The sequence below is a fragment of the Lagopus leucura genome, unplaced genomic scaffold, assembly GCF_019238085.1.
Source record: "Lagopus leucura isolate 7727_CA_CO unplaced genomic scaffold, USGS_WTPT01 Super-Scaffold_73, whole genome shotgun sequence".
Lineage (NCBI taxonomy): Eukaryota > Metazoa > Chordata > Aves > Galliformes > Phasianidae > Lagopus > Lagopus leucura.
In genome coordinates this window covers 44,630,247-44,649,139 of record NW_024962252.1, presented here as the reverse complement: position 1 = coordinate 44,649,139, position 18,893 = coordinate 44,630,247, and the positions used below count along the sequence as shown (strand labels likewise).

Sequence of the window (18,893 nt, the reverse complement as noted above, 5' to 3'; positions counted from 1 at the left end):
CAAATTTTTACAAGGGCAGATAATGATAAGACAAGGGGGAATGGTTTTAAACTAAAGGAGGGGACATTGTGATTAGATGTCAGGGTAAAGTTTTTTACTGAGAGAGTGGTGAGGTGCTGAAGCAGGCTGCCCAGAGAGGTTGTGGATGTTTTGTCCCTGGAGGTGTTAAGTGGAGTTTCCCTTGCTTGCCAGAGAGTTATGGTCTTTCTGCTACACTGGGACTCTGCAAGTAGAAAGCAAGATCATGCCACATTTTTCAACCAGAGCTAGTACAAAGAAGTCAGGGTGTGAGAGAGGTCACAGCGCTGCAATAGTAGGAGTTACAGGCTTACCTGAATAGGAGCTTGACATAGGAACCAGTTCAGAGGAATCTTATGGTTGAACCATGAAATTTGACTGCCTGATATTCAACAAAAACCTTTCACCATGCTGTGTTTTATAATGGACCTTTTTGCTGCATGTGCAACATCTCATTTAGGCAGTTCTTTCAGCAGTACTTACTGAGAGTGCATCTTCCCATCCTACCCACGCTGTGTACTCTGCATCACACAAAGTGCATTTTTTTTCAGAAGCATTAGGACTTTATTTACACCAGGGAAGTGCACAGTTCCCTCCAGCTCAATGAATGTCATGTTATTGGGAGTTTTGGGGAAGCCAGCAATTGAGGCTTGAGAATTCAGATGCGAATATTTAAACAAGTACAATACAAAACTCAAATTATGATGATGATAACGTGGTACCTTTTCCTTCCTTCTGACATCTCTTTCTTTGTACCATACATTTTCTGCTCTCGCTTGTAGCTGGGCAAGGATTGCCCCTTGCTGACGGATGTTGTATGATCTCTCTGACCCTTACTTCATTTCCTCTTTTGAAACCACATGTTTTTCCTTTCTTTGTGCAAGGGCTCCATGGACTCCACTCACTAGCTTCACAGTGCACTGCAACAAACATAGGACAAGCTGAGCCTGGCCAGTATATTTTTGTATACATTATGCATATGGTACATTCATCTTATTCTGCATCAGCTAAATGCTAGCAAACACAAATGAAATGAATCAGGATTTAAATCAGTGAATTGAGTAAATTTGTACTACTGAAGGTATACTGCATACAATAATGTCAAATAATTATGTCAGATGCTATTTTGAACCTGCTATTTTGTAATTCTGTCCCTGATACATGGCAGCAAAAACACAATTGGTCTCAATGAAATCAGTTACTGGGATCTTTTCTTAGGTTGCCTTGGTGTTGTGGAGGTAGAGCTCCTTTTGGTTTTAGTGGAATTAAACAGGAGAGAGCAGAAGGAAATCACTGTGTCAAGCTGCTGCAGCTGGTCTTTGAGGTATTGAATTTGGAAATTGATAGAGTTATAATGAAATAACTGTTATGGAAACATTACATTAGGAACCAAGCATCTTTGGTTATCTCTTGCTTGGCATTCAACTTAAATAGTGATAGATCTGGAACACATGTAAAGTGTAAGTTAGCAAAGCAGAGGAAATTTAGTACTAATGAAGGATTGTAGCCTTTTAGAAAAGTGTAAGTTGCAGTTTCTAAACTACAGTGATATTGGGAACTCAAAGGTATGCCACTGGACACTTGCCCAAAAAGTATAGACAAAAATGTGGGCAACCTGGAGCTTCAAAACGTGGTCTTAATAGCTATGCTACTTCTATGCCACCTCCTCAGTACCCTACTCTTAATAAAAGGTAGTAATTATTTGCTTTCTCATGTGTTACTTAAGAATCTAAGCCTCCACTGAAGAAGAAAAAACTTCTCTCTATAGAAGAAAAAAACCTCTCTATAGGGAGGATTTCCTAAGTCAACATTTTTCCAGATTCAGAATTTACTTTAAAATTTTTCAAAACTTAAAAATGTAACTGATCTCAGACAATCTCTGAGCATCCCTCCAGTAAACTGTCATGTGGGTAATCTTGTTTTTAACATTACACTGGAGCTCTCCTGTTAAAATAATTGGCCTTCACGTGCACAGAAAGGTTCTGTTTTTCCTCCATAACTTTAAATGGCTTTTCTGAGTAAAGACTGACTCATTGTTCAAGCAGCTAAGGCTATAGCACTTGGAAACAGCCACCAAGAAACAAAAATTATCCCTTGAATTGCTTCCAAAGATGAAAGTCTTTGCAAGAAAATAAAACCGTAAATATCGTCACTACCACCTGAACTAATAGCTACTTGAGAAAGAAAACACTGAACCAGCGCACATTATTTTTGCTCCTGATTGCTTGCCCTGACAAATGGGCTATGCCAGGGAGAGTTATGTGCATGATGCTGTGGAGGAGGAGATTTCCAGTATGGCCAGGCTGTGCCTAAGCGCTCACTGGTTGCAGGTGGCTGAAGAAGTTACTGCTCCCACTGTGGCTCGCAGCCCGCAGCCACCACAGTTCACAGCCAGTGCACCAAAATAAGCTGAGCCCTGCTGCAGCCTCAGTGTGTTCATGGCGGGGGACATGGATAGCAGCAGCCCGCAGGCAAACACATCACTCTTCCTGCTTTCGGCTGCAGGGGTGGCAGAGGGATGAAGCAGACAGCTAGGTGTGTTGACCTCCAAAATCGCCCTGGCCTGAAGAATTGGAGCTTGTGAGTCAGAGGCTTGAAGAGATATAAAAGCAGCTCTCGTTTCTGCAGCCATGAGTCACCAGAGCAGTGCCGCCAATCTCACTCCTTCACAGAGAGCGCTACGCTGTTCGCCATCTGATTTTAATCCTCACTTTCTAGAGTCAGGTGATTATGCACGAATACCATTTTAATTTCTAGCCCTCCTCTCTGGGAATATAAGCTTCAAAATGCTGGTGCACACATGCTGTAAAGGCACAGATAGCACAAAGGACTAAAACCAGAGCAGTTAGTATTTTAAACTTTAAGATAATGTAAGACTTGCATTGACATTTTTATACCTTTGATGGTAGTGATGCAGCCAACACTGTAACAGTTCAAGCTAAAGGTGGATGCCATTCTACCTCAGCGCAGGCCAAGTCAGCAGGATGAAATGGGCTTTTTTTCCTGAGGCAGGACTGCCCTTAGCATCGGAGCTGTATTTTGGGGCACAACCAAGCTTGATTTTTATGAAGTGATGTGAGTTTGTTGTACCTTGTGATGCAGAATATTTCCTGGGTGGATTTGAGCTGTCCTTTCCCTGAGCTCTAACTGATCTTGCAGCTCGTGCCCTTCACAGATCCCCCATCCCCATGAGCAAACCAGGTAGGGCTGGGCCTTTATGTGGGGCTGGACTTACCAATACTAGTGCACTCCATTGTGTGGTTGTTGGCTTCCAGCCCATCAGGGCACTTTTCAAGGCACTTTCCACTGTATAAGTAAAACCCACTTTTACACTTTGTGCAGAAGTTTCTGGTGAAGCAGGTATCACAATCAGCTTTACATTCTGAAATGCAAAGAGGACACAACACTGACGCTCTTTGTTGTGAAACACCACAGACTCAAATACAATAGAATTCAAGGTAAAATCACTTTAAAAGGCTCTAGCAATGTTAAAGTCTTCAAAGGAAGCAAATTATTTTTAGGACTCCCTTATGACCTGTACATACATTGAGGACCACAACAAATGTGAGTCAGAAATTAGTAAGGATGGTCTGATGCTGGATGGTCACATGCTTTGTGTATTCTTGCAGACTTATGCAAACTGAAGACAAAGCACAGTCCATCAGAATAACAACGCACTAGTTGTAGTGCATATAGGTACAGGTCCTGGGCCCAGTTCCACGCTATCTATCTCCATCCATCCAGGAGAAATAAAATATTTAGAGTTTGCTTAAAATCAGCATAAACAATATATTTCCCAGTTCTCAGGTCTTTTAAAATAACTAAGCAAAAGTTTGTGTATGACACAGCTTATGTTTGATATGCAAGGCCACACACTGCTGAAAACTGAGCAAGTTCTTTGCAGTGTCATGTTACTCTGCAAGATTTTACTCTAGGGTTTCTTCATTAAATAGATTTTAGTACCAGGCAAAATCTGAAGAGTGTCTTGGCTGTCAAACTTATGTTTTTATATCACCTGTGGGGTTAAAAGTTGAACTCAACAACAAAGATCACAGGAGGGAAGGAAAGAAAAGGAATGATAAGGATATTGCAAAACCAGTACATTCATGGTTCAAAATACATAATGGGGTCAAAATGTTGTCCAAATGGTAAATAAGATAATTCTTTAGAATAGAGTAGTTCTCTGCTTCCCAGCCTGCAGGCAACACGAATTAGATAACCTCCTCAAACCAGGTTGAGACCTTGCATTTTGGTACACGCATTTAAAGGACTACATTGCATGCAAGATGAGCTATAAGCAGACCAGAACAAAACACATCTCCACAGAGAGCTACCAGCCATCATTTCCTCTGTCTCAAGGGGAAGGCCAATGAGCTAAACTGCCCCAAGCTCCAAGGTTCAGTGGCCCTCAACTTTCCCTAAGCCCCACTGCCACTCCAACTTGCTGAGCAGCCTCTGGAAAGCAGTGCCTGTGGCCTGCTAATGCTCTAGTTCTGTGTGAAAGTGCAGAGGAAGCCCTCTCTCAGCACTCAGGCAGGTCATTCATGCTGAGCTGGAAGCCCTGAGCTTTAGGCAGTTTTGTGGGTTTTCACCTTAACTCCCTGCTCAGGTTAATATCTATTGCATTACTGTAAAAGAACTGAACAGAAAAAGACTCAGCCTGTCCATCTGCTTCTCTGTTGTCTTGTCTCCTAAGGAGACAGAGCATTCAAACAAACCTGTGTGCTTCCCCTTATCCAGCACTTACTTGCACACTTGTTAATGTCAGGATACCGTGTCCCATAGTATCCACTTGGACATGAGGAAAGACATACTCCGATCTGTTTCATGCCGATCCTCTCCAGAACAAAAAAGAGTCTGGGCTTACATGACAGGCATCCATTGTAGTCCGAACATGTAGCACACCCTCCTTGGCAACCCTGGCTCACGTTAGGATGCACTGAGGAGACAAGCATTAAAAAAATAGGGAAGGGAGGGAAGAGAATAATAAGTTAGACAATTTCTTTCAAAATAACCATGGTACAATGATTCCTCTGTGCTCAGAAGGGTGGACCATCCTGCTCTATGACAGCTCTTACAGACTGCTTCATTTTTAGCTGTCTTTTATGACTTAACATTTCATTCCAGTGATTATTTCATCTCTATAAAACTGAGAATCTCAGCTGATGTGCCCATTTCTTGCAGAAATGACTAAGAGCAAATTATATTTGAAATAGATACTATGGAACAGTAGCATCCTAGAGAACATTTATTTTTCAAGTTTTCAGTGGCTTTTCTGCTGTTTCTTCAATTAACCTTGTATACATACAGCTCAGCAAATGAATTCATTTGTATTCATGTTCATTTGTATTTACTTTTATTAGCTGGATGACTGAAAAACAATTCACTTTATCATTTCCTCCACTGACTAAGTGACATTTTATTGAGTTCTGCTGTGCAGAAATATGCCCTTGTTAGATTTGATGCTAATTCGTGTTAATAAAAAGACACAGGAGGGCCATCCTTCTCGCCCTCCTTCTTTCCCTGGAATGTTCTCTCCAGCATCTCTAACAATCACAACCTGACGACCTGACATAACTGTGGCATTTACCCTGTTCCAATCCCAGCATGAAGCATAGGTAGGATTACATTTTTATTTCAATTGGATTGTTCTAAATCTTCAGACGTCAAAAGGAAAACTTATTACCCTCACTGCTCAAGTCTGTTCTGTTCTTATTTGAGGGCTTAGAAGTAGCAGAGAAGGGAGAAATACTGCAGACAGTCTTTTCAGTAGCAAATATTCATCAGTGAATTACTTCTCAGTGGTAGAGAATAATGTTTTGAATATTTCAGTACTGTACAAATTCTTACCTCATTATTTCATTCTTAAATAAGATTTTGATAATTAAACATCAAGTAGCTTCAAGTCTGTGAGTTTTTTTTTTTTTACCTTCTTTTGTAAGAAAAACCCAGACACTTTTCTGAGTGTAAGCTTTCATCTTTCAACTTGAGACATCTGGTTATACGTATATTTTGTGTGCAAGAGAAATCCAGACCTCATTTACATTTATAAATCTTACGTGTAAATACTGTTGTCTTTTTGTTCTGCCTTGTCCTCAGGCCTGTAAAACTTCTGTAAATATATATGTGCCATACTTTCATCACCTGTTTCAGTGTTTTGAATTTATCAGTAGACACTGATAAATAATTCATACAAACGATGAGCTTGCTTTTGTTGGCTCCCTTCTGTGGATCCCTTGGAGGCAGACCAGAAGCCCATACGAATCTATGGCTTACAGGCTGAAAACTGCCACTCTAACTGCTAGCCTAGGTGAGTTTGCCTGGTGTCAGGGGAAGTTTGGAAATACCTCTATGCTTTGTTCAGTTTTGGCAAAAAGACAGTCCAGGAATGGGAAAAGCACTTCTCTATGCTCTGAGATTTCACTGACCAGTTCTACTATCTGAGAAATCAGAGTTCAGATTTACATTTTTCATTGATAGAATACAGAATGGGGGATATTTCCCTCAGTAGAGCTGAACAGGTAGGAAAAGAACAAACTTTGGCCCTGCTGGGGCAAACAATTTCAATAAGAATATAAGAACCTAATTCTCTATCTCTGAGTTAGTTACTTTGTAGAGTAACCTCAAGAGAAGTGTTTTTACCACCAGAACACACTAACTATGCTCACTAAGTATAGAACGTTTTTTTCCAAGAAGACTTTAAAAGTATGCAGTATATTGATTTTGAAATTAAGACCTAAAAAAACCGACTTTTTAAAGTTAACTACATGAAAATGTCTTTCTCTCTCTCACTCTTATGTTGTGATTCTTGCAGAAGGCTACTCTCAAAGCAGACATGGTAATGTGATATAAGAAGCTGACATTATTTAAAAACTATCCATGATTTTCCTTCATTAAGCCTGACAGTGGGAAGAAAAAGCAGCAGAAGTACAAAGTGTTTGCCATCAAATCTTCTATATAAAATATGGATTATCACTTTTGACAGGAAAGATATAATGTGTGAGTACCTGTGACAGATCATTATGCATCAATTTGCTTGATAGAGAAGACACTACATGCAACTGCTCAAAGGTCAAGATTTGTGTGTGAGCCCTTGAGACAGACAGTACCTTATTGCCAAAAGAAAATAGTTTTCTGTAGCTAAGATCCATTACATGAACAGTTTCCATCTCCAATTTACTTCCAGCAGCATTAAATATGAAATAAAATGTACTCTATCATTTTCATGCTTTCTCCCTTCTTCTGTTCCTCACAGATATACCTCATACAAATAGAACAGCAAAAATGAAAGCACACAGTTCTAAATGGAGAATCATACAATCACAGAATCTTCTGAGTTGGAAGGGACTTTTAAAGACCATCTAGTCCAACTCCCCTGCAATGAATAGGGACACCTACAGCTAGATCAGGGTGCTCAGAGCCCTGTCCAGCCTGACCCCAAATGTCTCCAGAGACATCCACCACATCTCTGGGCAACCTGTTCCAGTGCTTCACTAACCTTACTGTAAAAAATTTCTTCCTTATATCCAATTTAAATCTCCCCTCTTTTAGTTTGAAGCCATTTCCCCTCGCCCTATCACAAGAGACCCTCCTAAAGATTCTGTACTCTTCTTTCTTATAGCCCTCCTTTAGATATTGGAAGGCAGTTATCAGGTCTCTCCTAAGTCTTCTCTTCTCCAGGCTGAATAGCCACAGCTTTCCCAGCTTGTCCTCAAAAGGGAGCTCTTCCATCCTTTGCACCATTGAATCATATTGTTAGTGTTACGGAACATGGAATAGGTTAAAACATGTAAGTCAAGCTCCATTTAAAGGCTGATTTCAGGCCATGTTATAACTCAATGTGTGAAACAAAGAAAACTTCTGTTCTTCGAAATGCAAAGAGCAAAATTCTCATGCCAGAATTGACATTTTAAATTAAGGTGGTTTTTTTTTTTTTTTTTTTTTTTTTTTTTTTTTTTTTTTTTTTTTTTTATTTTTATCTTAAAAGCTATTTAAAAGATCTTTTTTTAATTGTCTCCTGTTGTGCCTGACATTTTTTTTGAGCCCAGTATCTGTGTAATGAAACTGTTTCATTATGCTTTGTTGGAATGCAATGCAGGCTCCTGGACTGGCTCAGGCAAGAAGAAAAAGCAGGGGCAGTGAAATGCCCAGAAACTGGTTCTGTATGAAAACCCTGCACTGGGTTTTGCCATTGAACTTTGGAAAAATAAATGGTGAAGGGAAAACATTCACTTCCAGAAAATGAGGGAGAGCATGACATTTGGACAAAAGGCATCTCCAAGCTCTACTGAGAACCTTGTTCTCTTCACCCCTTAGTCTCCTCCATTTCAGACTCCAAGCCAAGCACGTGCCTGAGCTCTGCAACACAGATCAGCGATGGCCAGGGCTGCTCCCTGCACTCACAAAAAGTCCAAGTCAAATGCATTTCAGATGGAAATGAAGAAAATCAAAACACCTTTTTGTCACAGGGAGAGAACTTACTGTTGCGCAGTACAGAACTCTGCTGGAGCAGCAAGCGGTAGGTGCATGCAAATCTCAGGCACTACAGCTGTCACACATTGTAACCATGAGGAAGCAACTAGAAGTGGTGAAATCTGACCATGTTACACCTGGTACAAGCATTGTTTCAAATTTCTATACTTCCCATAGAATCATAGAATGGCTTAGGTGAAAGGGAACCAGCCCCAAGATGGACCCCTGGGGGACATCACTTGTGACCAGCCTCCACCTGGACATAGAGCCGTTGGCAACAACCCTCTGGCTACATCCATCTGATCTATTCTTTATCCACTTAATAGTCCAACATTCAAATTCTTATCTCTTCAATTTAGAATAAGGATATGGTGTGGGGCCATGTGAAAGGCCTTGCACAAGTCCAGGTAGATGACATCAGTTGCCATTCCTTTGTCCACCGATGCCACAGCTCCATCACAGAAGGCCACCAGATTAGTCAGGAATGTTTTGCCCTCTGTGAAGCCATGCTGGCTGTCTCGGATCACTTCCTCATCTTTCACGTGCTTTAACATCTTTTCCAGGAGGATCCACTCCAGGACCTACCCTGGTGCAGAGGCTCACCAGCTTGTAGTTCCCTGGGTCTTTCTTTCTTCCTTTATTGAATATAAGAGGGATATTTTCCTTTTCCCAGTCACCAGAGACTTCACCTAACAGCCGCTTCAAATATAATGGAGAGCAGCTTGGCAACTACATCAGCCAGCTCCTTCAGAACCCCAGAATGCATGTAATCTAGCCCCCTAGACTTGTGCACATTCAGCCTCATGAGGTGGTCTTGAGCTTGCTCCACTCTTACACCAGGAGGAATTTTGCTCCCCCAAACCCTGCTTAGAATTTCAGGAACACAAGAGGTGTGAGAAGCCTGAATTAAATGAAGACAGAGTCAACGAACTCATTGAGTACCTTAGCCCTTTCCATGTCTGAGGAGGCCAGCTCTCTCTTTTCATTTATCAGAGAGGGTACACTAACCTTTGCCTGTCTCTTCTGCCCAATGCAGCTAAAGACACCCTTCATGTTATCACATCTCTCATGATATTCAATTCCATCTGCACTCTGGCTTTCCCTGCAGATCTAGACAACATCCCTATATTCTTCTACAGCCACTCATCCATCCATGCTTCCACTGCTTACACTTTTCCTTTTCTTCACTTTTTTTTTTTAATTTTTTTTTTAATGCATATCCACCCTAAGAAATGCTGTGAAGTCTATACATGAAAAATTGCTTGGAGAGCACAGTCACGCCTGTCCAACTTTTAGATGTGGCAGCCAGGCAGAGAGACATCTACTGCCTTGGCAAAGCGGGAGGCACTATGGCTGCATGGGCTAGGCGCTGGCTGCAGAACAAGCTCAGGGTTCTAGCACTGCAAAAAGGTCCAAGGAGCACTCTCTTACACTTGTAACCATTTGGCCTTTGGTGCAAACTGCTTCATTATAAAGACAAAATAAAATAAAACGCAATATAAAAATTCCTGCACAACTGTCAAAACTAATTTTCATTAGATAATTATTAGCTAGATTGACGATACTCTGTGAGTGGGCTGCTAGGAGCAATGTCAGTGCACAGAGGTGGCCTTATGGCCTTACCAACAGTCAAGCAATCAGGTTTCTTGTATTCAAACACTCCTTGAGCATCGTGAAATCCTATGCTCTCAAAGATAGAAAATACATCACACCAATGGTCACAGTACATGGTGGAAGCACAGAGATTCACATGGAAGTTCTTACCCACCCCTTATACGAGCACCAGCCAGAACTGCTGACGCTCAACAAATACAGAAGTTTGTAAGTAGTCTTGTGCCTGGTTTTAAGTCCAGAATCTAGAATCTTTCCTTCTATTAAGTCTAACTACTAGAGATAAGAGAATATTTCTAAAGCAATCTTGAACTATTCTCTTCCCCTGCCTGGGCCTTTTTGTTTGTTTGTTTTTGTGTGTTTGTTTGTTTTTGTTCAAGCTGTTTCTCCAGATTATTAGTTTTCAGCCTCATTAAGAAATGAAATCACTGGGGATTTTCCTTTCTCAAAATATTTTCCAAAGTTTTACTCTAGCCTACTCTGGAAACAATGATTTGCAATTTCCAAGTCAAAAACAGAAAGTTATGGACAAGAACCTGAATTTGAAACAGAAATTTAAATAGTGGGATGATGAGTGATTTTAACAGCATGCAGTGAAGAAATTCTAAAACTCTTGGCAATAAAATTTTGCACTCAGTTTTACTTTACATATATATTAAAATTGATAGGATTAATACAAGAAATAGGGGCAGGAGTATATTGTGACAGCCAGGGGACAAGCTTGGTGTAAAGGAATATTATTCTTCCACTTGGTGAAGCTAAGATGCACTGTTTCACCATTAATCTTCAACTACCAGAATTCAATTTAGAGGCTCATTCTTGAAATGAATGTTCTAGACATATGAAATCCATCCCTGCTAAAGAGCTGTTGTTACTCCTGGTTTCCCAGGCTTGTGAGTACGCACAGGAAATATTTTCACAGCAGTTACCCTGGAATTAAGCCTCTCCTGGGTGGACCTCACTGCAAGACCTGAGCCCTGCCCCAGGTTCACCGACCAAACAGGATGCCCATATTTACCAGCTCTGGTGATGGGAGGATTTGGAATAGGATATCCCTTGAGTTCTTGTGTCACTTTATCACTCCATGAGTTCATTGGCATTTGTTTTTCTCTCTCTTGCTTAGTGTGAAGCAGCTGTCTGTGGCAGTGGCCTGAAAACACTATTTCGTGTAAAGCAGAATTACTCTTAATCACGTGGACCGTCCTTCAGGCAAAAGCAAACAGCATTTGGCAGTGAGCTCTTCTAATGAGAAAGTCATTAAGGAATTCAGTTTGCAAACCACAACGCATTTCCTCACACACTTTCTTGGACAGCATTTATCTGTGTGGCAATGCATTAGAAATAGAACAGACAATTGTAGGATAAAAACACTGAACTAACATGTAGGTAATATACAGTGCAGAACATCGGAAAAGTCCAGGAGTGGTAGGACAGCACTGAGAGAGTGAGTACACATGGATTTGATTAGTCTGTATTATCACAACTAAAGAGATTGCTAGCCTGGCTGAGATGAAACCTGAGCTCAATCTTACAGGCTAAGCTCCATCTGATGGTTTGGCCTTAAATCACCCACGAGGGGGCAAAGGACATGTTGCGATGGGGCAGCAGCTGGGCTTGGCAGGGTAGGTACCCATCCACAGTAATTGCTATGTCTGACTGGCCATAAGTTTACTGAGATGCAACAGGACCAATGGTGATGCCTGAGGAGCATGGACTCTCCATTTTGCCTTCTCTGGATAGTCTAAGGAAGCCTTGAAAGGAGAGACAGCCACAGAAAGAGCAAACAGGAAAACTAGTCTAAAAGTTAACTACTAAAGTCTTAACAACTTCTCTTCTTCTCTGTGATTTGTGTCAAAACCACCTTAAGATTACTTTCTAAGAAGACAGTATCTCTTCCAGAGATCTGTCTGACTTCAGTTTTATTTCAGAGTATTACTGTCTTCTAGGATACAAAATAAAGCAACAAAGAAGATCCTCAGGTGTCCATCTGTGTTTTGAAAGAAAAGGATCTCATAAGGACTGAAAAAAAATCCTCAAACATCTGTCTGGCCTGACAGAATGTTGGCTTCCTCAAGATATACTTCCTATCTGAGGGAAAGGAAATCAACCTCTTTTGTTCATGAAGGGTCAACAGTTCTAAAGGGCCACAGATACATGAATATGGGACTATTTCCAAGCCTAAGATTGTATCTGTAACCATTTTGTTTTGGTATCTACAAGCAAGGAGTACCTCACTAAATATGGCTGCAATCTCACTGGGGGATGCATTGTCATTATTAAACACACGTCTGACAAAGTAATCTTGAAAATTAAGCACACTAGCTGCCAGAACACATTTCCATCAAATTTAGTTACAAAGAGCATCAACAGGCTGAAAAATCTCACCAGGAGTACAGAGTTTTGTGCAGTCTCCTAGCATCTTCAGCTCAAGAGAAATCAGCCACAGCAACCACAAATGGCTCCTTCTCATTCCAGAGAGTTTTGTAAATAAACTGAAAGATTCTTTTCATGGTGAGAGAGGGAAATTGACTTTTTTTCCCACGTACTATGGATCACCACCAAAGTTTACGAATCCAGTGAGATTAATTAGTATAGGAACCCAACAGGCTTCCTGAGGCACGTTGCTTTAAGTAATCTTGTGATTATGGAAAAAGTAGGACCAGGTCGTGTAATACCTTCTGACATCAAGTTCTAAATCCTATAAGCAATTAAAGATTTAACTAGTAGAGTCAGCTGTAGTTGTTCCCAAATAACAAACTTTCAAGACTGTCTACTCTAAGAATCTACTCTAAGAATATGAAACTGAATTACATTACCACATCCTTACTGTCTAGATATAGCATCTACAAAAAGTATGTCCATGGAAACTACAGCAGATACAAAGACCACACTAAGACTACTTGATAGAGTAGATTCTCAGTTACAGAACAATAATTTTCAACATAGACACCACCATTAGCTCTGCGTTTTCAACAACAATGAAAAAGAGGCTACATGTCAAGCTCATAACAATCTGCACCAGCAGAGGTGTCAACCACTGTCACTGTTGCCAGTAATGAAATGCACCACCCATTGCCTCACTGTGTTCACATTCACTGTTTGGTCTCCAGAAACATTCAGCAAGCGTTGGTGAATGCCAATGGTGCCATTTTTTCTGCATAGAAGAATTCAATTCCCCTCCTTTGCTCCATAGGCACTTCCACGTCAGATGACGTTTTGTCAGCCTGCCCTTCTGCTGCCACCTGTCACACAGCAACAAAATGTGACCAAATATTGGTGGGAAGGTTCAGCCTTTACTGCCATACCATGAACGTTTATTCTGGTGTCATGGACCAACATAATAACATAGGAGGCATTACTTTTGGGACATCCCTCATAATGAGACTCACCTAATAGTTGATCAGCAATGTCTCATTATGCTTGCTAGGACTCAGATATATGCACAGAAGGCATCTGTGTTAAGGTGAAAAAAAAAAACACGAGTGCTGGAAAGAGATTTTACTTGGTGTCTCAATACTTTAGAAGGGATTTTAACAGTCTAATCCTTCAAGTTGACATCATGAAAATCACCATTGGATTTTACCTTGTTTGTAGGTGAACGAAACTCTAAAACCAAAGTTGCCAAATGTAATTGTGACTCTCGTGACTCTCAGATCCCTTCCCTACAACAGGCACAGTTTTTAATCAGGTAAAAAATCATACCCTTATATTGTACATGCACATTCTCTGAAATATGCAGGCACATTTTGTACTCAATACCAGTCTTCTGCCTATCATTGGCGTGTTTCTAAAGAAGCTCGCTGGTGGTCATGTTGTCCTGGCAGCAGCAGAGCCTTTCCCCCAAGCTTATTTTGCTTGTTTTTCTACTTCAGCATCCTGGAGACTTTTATTGTTGCGTATTACACAGATACTTGTGTACTTCAAAGCTGTTTAAGGATCACTCAGCTCATACTGTCAGTGTTACACAACTACAGTAGCATTTGCAAGTTTCCCATTTCCCACAGGGTCTTTTGAGACCAGAGCTTTTCTCTCAAAATTTTGTTTCAGAAACCACAGAAAGAACAGCAGGATGTAACCTATTTTACTTTCCATGCTAGGGACTAGGGGGAAAGATTTAGACAGCAAAAGCCTGTAATCCCATGTCAAAGTTATGATTTTTCTACTACCACGTTTATAGTGCTAAAAAATTAATAAGCCAAACAGAAAGCCAGCCCACTACCTTGGCATTGCTCAGATGTGTCTTCAGTCAATTACTTAATATCCTCTCAATCTTGTATATTTTCCTAAGTGGTATTGATCAAAATTTTGTACTGAATGAACTAACGTTTTTTTTCTGAATGACAATAAAATTTATACCATACGAAAACTAAGTGAAAGCCCCAAATTATGTTGTTTACAGTGGAACTATTCTGGATTGCTGCCCGCAACCACTGAATCAGAACCTGTCTCTTTAAATTCAAGCCTCACATCAAGAATTGGATCCAGAATATAGATACTAAGAAATACCACACTGATGGAAGGTCTCTAAACATTGGTTTCTATGATCTGTAACAAGGATAATCACCAATCTCTAATTTTCCTGGAGAAAAAAAAAAGTTAAATTGTCCAGGCCGACACAACTACTCATCTTGTGTCAGTAATGCAAGATACTGCCCAAAATTTAAGTTTAATTTAGTGGTAAAAATACTTGGTCTAGTGACTGCTTCTTTGCTATAGTACTGGGTGGTGATGCATATGCTATCAACACCCATGAAATGATCCAACTATCTGCAACTTTCTCTTGTATCACTGGGAACACCAACAGCTTAAAAAAATGCCAAAGGTTTCTGAATGCAAAGCATGGATGGTACAATATGAAAACAGACAAAAGGCTTCATTATTAGCCAGCTCAGACTGCCTGCAGTCCTGGCCAACCAACGTCAATGGCAAAACTCCTACAGAAGAGTGAGGATCCCACTCATTAGTCAACAACTTTAGAGTAGCCCTGGTTTGGAGCACCATTATCTGATTTTTAAAGGCCAGTGTGATTAGATGGTCTGCTTTGAGTGGGATTAAGTTAGAAGTTGTGTGGAATTTATGTAGGTGTCTGATTCTTGACAAACAGACCCAGTTCAACAGCTCCGTGCGCCTGGCCCTCTCTGTGAAGTAAATATGAATAGCACGTAGTTAGAGCTTATTTCATCACCCTGTATGCCTTCTGCCCTGTCTTTGAAGTTGGTGCCTTCCCCTCCCTACCGGCTTTGCTGCCTCACACACTGGCCCACGTGAAAGAAATTTTTCACTCCCACCAAACATCATTCTCTCCCTTAAAACTGTAACGTATCTACCATCACTGCACCAACATGCAGCAGGCGGCCTGCCACCAGTCTACAGCCATGCTGGGAAGTATTTCAGCTGAATTGTTGGGGAGCTGATGAGGAAAGCAGGGCTATCACCCATTTTATTTCTAAACAGGGACACAATGCATGTCACACCGTGTGCCCCACCACTTCTCAAGTCTTTGCATAACAATCTGCTCAGCTGAGCACAAGAGAAAATGAATCTAAACTGTTCTTTTTTTATTATTTAAATGTAACATCTGCAGAAATATGTTCTTCATCCTAAAACCAATTAGCAGTAAAATGATGACACATCAAACTTTTCAGACAGTTAAATTAATCAAAAGCTTATGCAGAGGCTGCGTTCAAAAGGGCAAATGGCAGCAGTTGCTGGTGGCAGCAGCAGCCTGACCTGGGACAGGACAGCCATAGGCCCATCATGACCTCTGGAAAACAAGTCCATCAGTGATCGCCTTCCTTTGCAGCTAACTTGCATGCAGTGACCTTGATGGATGCTATGGTGGCAAGAGTCTCAGGCAGAGGCCAAGGCACCAATCTGCCCATGCTGGAGACTCCTGCTGGGTGAGAATGGCCTGGAGAGGATGGCAACTGGGAGCTTGGCCCAATTGGCCAAAGGATGTGAGCACTTCTTGCTCAGATGTCTGCCCCTATGGACTGAAGACTGGAAAAGCTGTTCCACACGGATTTTTGAAAGTGGGTATCATGCAAAATTGACAAAAGAAGAAAAGATGATGAAATATTCAGTTAAAAAAAATGGAATGCTAAAATATATGGTAAATTAAAAAGGAAAAGGAAATTCTAAAGAAAAAATAATTAAATGGAGGACACCCACTGGCAAAGGTAAAGAAAAATAAATTAAACAAAAAAATATATATGCAATATAAGACCTATAATTAAACATCTAGAAAGCTTAGAGTCACTGTTACTAGTTTTACGAAGTATTTTAAAGAATTATAAAGTCAATGTTTTTGAAATTGTTTCAATGTTGCTTTTTTTTTTTTTTCCCTTTAAAATCAGTTTAACACAAACTGAACATAAAAACATCTGAAAAGATTAGCAGTTAGTCTAGGAATTATAACTTTCATGGGTTTTTATTTGTCTAGAATATTATTTAACACTGCTGATGAACAACAAATGTACTCTCCAACACTTATTATGTACAGTTGAACAAATGGTCTTAAAAATATAGTTTTGCTAAAGTATTTTGCCAATGGAACTAGTATGTATCATATAATTCAGGCTGAATCACAGCAGTGTCCAGAGGGCACATGTTAACCTTACACTGCACTGGTAAGAACAAATTAATGAAGCAGGTCTTCCTACCCAACTTGCTCCATAATTAAATGATCTGTTTGCTGACATGGCTGCTTTTTCAGGTGTCAGATGCCTTAGCCAGCTTGCAAAATATTTTTGGCACTTTGCAGCAGTGCTCTGTGGAATAACATTTTTCTAATAACTACAGTAATGAACAAGAAAGGACTGTTCTGTTTTGTCGTACTGTAAAATAATTAAGATGATGCAGAATAAATGATAGGAATAGAAACTATTGCTGCAAATAGAACTGTCTAATGTAAGTTACACCAACAATTAGTTAGGCTTCAGTGAAAAGCAAACATCCTCCAGATATTAGAAAAACATGAAATCACAGCAGTTATTTTTAAAGCATCCAATGCGATGAATGTTTGGCAGCTCAACTGGTGGCTAGTGGCTTGCGGCATCATGTCGGGCTGCCATGAGACAGGCCTCGGATATGAAATGACCGCAACAACACCACTCCAAATGCTGGGCTGCTGCAGTGACATTGTGATAAAAAAATGACACGTGTGGATGCCAAAAAGAAAGAAGTAAAAGGAAAGGTTGAACTGTGCCCTAGTATGAAAACATCCGTCTTAACCAAGTCCGTGACTTCATGGAGTGGCCTGAAGCAAGTCAAGCAGTTTGCTGTCAAAATGAGATATCAGCTCCCTATAAGCACACACTGCTGGCGACCAAATTCAAGTGACACTGTGTATAAGAGTGATGTCCTGGGGCAGAGTGATGGACCAAGGCATCAACCTGTATTCTGTAGACCAACAGAGATCATCATTTTAGAAAGTGAGAAAAATTATTGCGCATGTATGAGTTCCCAATGCCAAAGTAAACTTACATACATTCCAGTACAGAAGAAAATAAAGCAAACATGGTGGAAGAAAATAAAAGCAGTAGGAAAACTTTCAACATCTAGTTATTTTGTATTTGCTTGTTTCCGGAGACCCTCTAACAGCACCACAGTTCTGTACTTTCTGGAGAAAGCTAGCAGTTTCAGGGCTGATGAAGTCACTAGCATACAACTCCTTTCACAAATTCTTTCTATCTTCTAGCGTTGTGAATTTGAAAGTAATGACATCAACATTTTCAAATCTAGGGACTCAAGTGAGATAATTAATCCCCTGCATCATTCCCAAATACATGACCTGAATTTCAGCATGCCAGTGGAAGATGCAAATGGTAGACTGTCTGAAAATGCAACTGTTTATGTAGGAGACTAATCAAAGAGTAGTTGCTTCACTCCTAGAGCAAAACATAAAAGTTTTGGCCATGTCAACTATGGGCTTCAGTTTCTTCAGCTGCAAAGGAGAAATGATACCTATCTCTTAGGAGTGTTGAGGTGTTCAATTCATGGATGTTTACAATATGCTCTCAAATTTGGCCGAAATTTCTGGCTTTTTATTTGCACACACAAGCCTTCATGTGTAACTGTTCTTGGCACTGTGTTCAGCCTTGTGTTATATGGGATTCTCTCATATACATCAGATTGAAAGCAACTACTGAGTCATGGGTGCAAGTGTGGCAACCATTTGTTCTAGTCAATCATATGACATTTCCAAGTAGAGATTTCAAAGACAGATTGAGGCAAGTTGGGAAGTCAGTTCTTTTAACATTCTGATTTCTGTTCTGTGACTGAAGAGATTCGATTATTGGAAAACATGCTATTAGTGGTGGCTTGTGGCCAAAAGGTCTGCTTTGCATTCTGCAAGGGGTGCTGTACTTGCTGTAAATGAAGGAAAAGAGCTAGTTAAGTTACTCTAGCAAGGAATGTTCCCTTTGGGAATTGTCCACAGCAAACTAGAACTGTGGTTGGTGAGGAAAGAGCAGCAGGGAGAAGAAAAATAACAAAAAAGGTCAGAAATTTCAGGGAAATAAAAGGCCCTTTTTCTTCTATATTCTGAGCACCAAGTTAACGTTTAATGTTTGTTGATCCATTCTATGCTACTTTCTGCTTATCCAGACCCAAATGTATGAAAACCCAAACAATTACCGTGTAAGCTCATGCTTAAATTCCACCCCACTCCAGAAAGCACATCAGCATATAGTTGCCTTCACATACGTGACGCAGACCCCTTGACTTCTATCAGACTTAAACGCCTGATTAAAATTAAGGACACATCCTTGATTAGAGGCTCTTATGCTTGT

The 18,893-nt window shown here is 40.4% G+C and overlaps 1 protein-coding gene across 2 annotated transcripts in view; it reads right to left on the bottom strand.

The window, feature by feature from the left end:
- RSPO3 (R-spondin 3) overlaps positions 1 to 18,893 on the bottom strand; it is a 91,870-nt gene that overhangs the window by 52,446 nt on the left and 20,531 nt on the right. For both annotated transcript variants that reach the window (XM_042893811.1, XM_042893819.1), the window contains exons 2-4: positions 4,766 to 4,957; positions 3,254 to 3,400; positions 741 to 938 (exon numbers count right to left, since the gene is read on the bottom strand). In XM_042893811.1, coding sequence (XP_042749745.1) covers positions 741 to 938; positions 3,254 to 3,400; positions 4,766 to 4,957 — 537 coding nt within the window. The remainder of the gene's footprint in view (positions 1 to 740; positions 939 to 3,253; positions 3,401 to 4,765; positions 4,958 to 18,893) is intronic.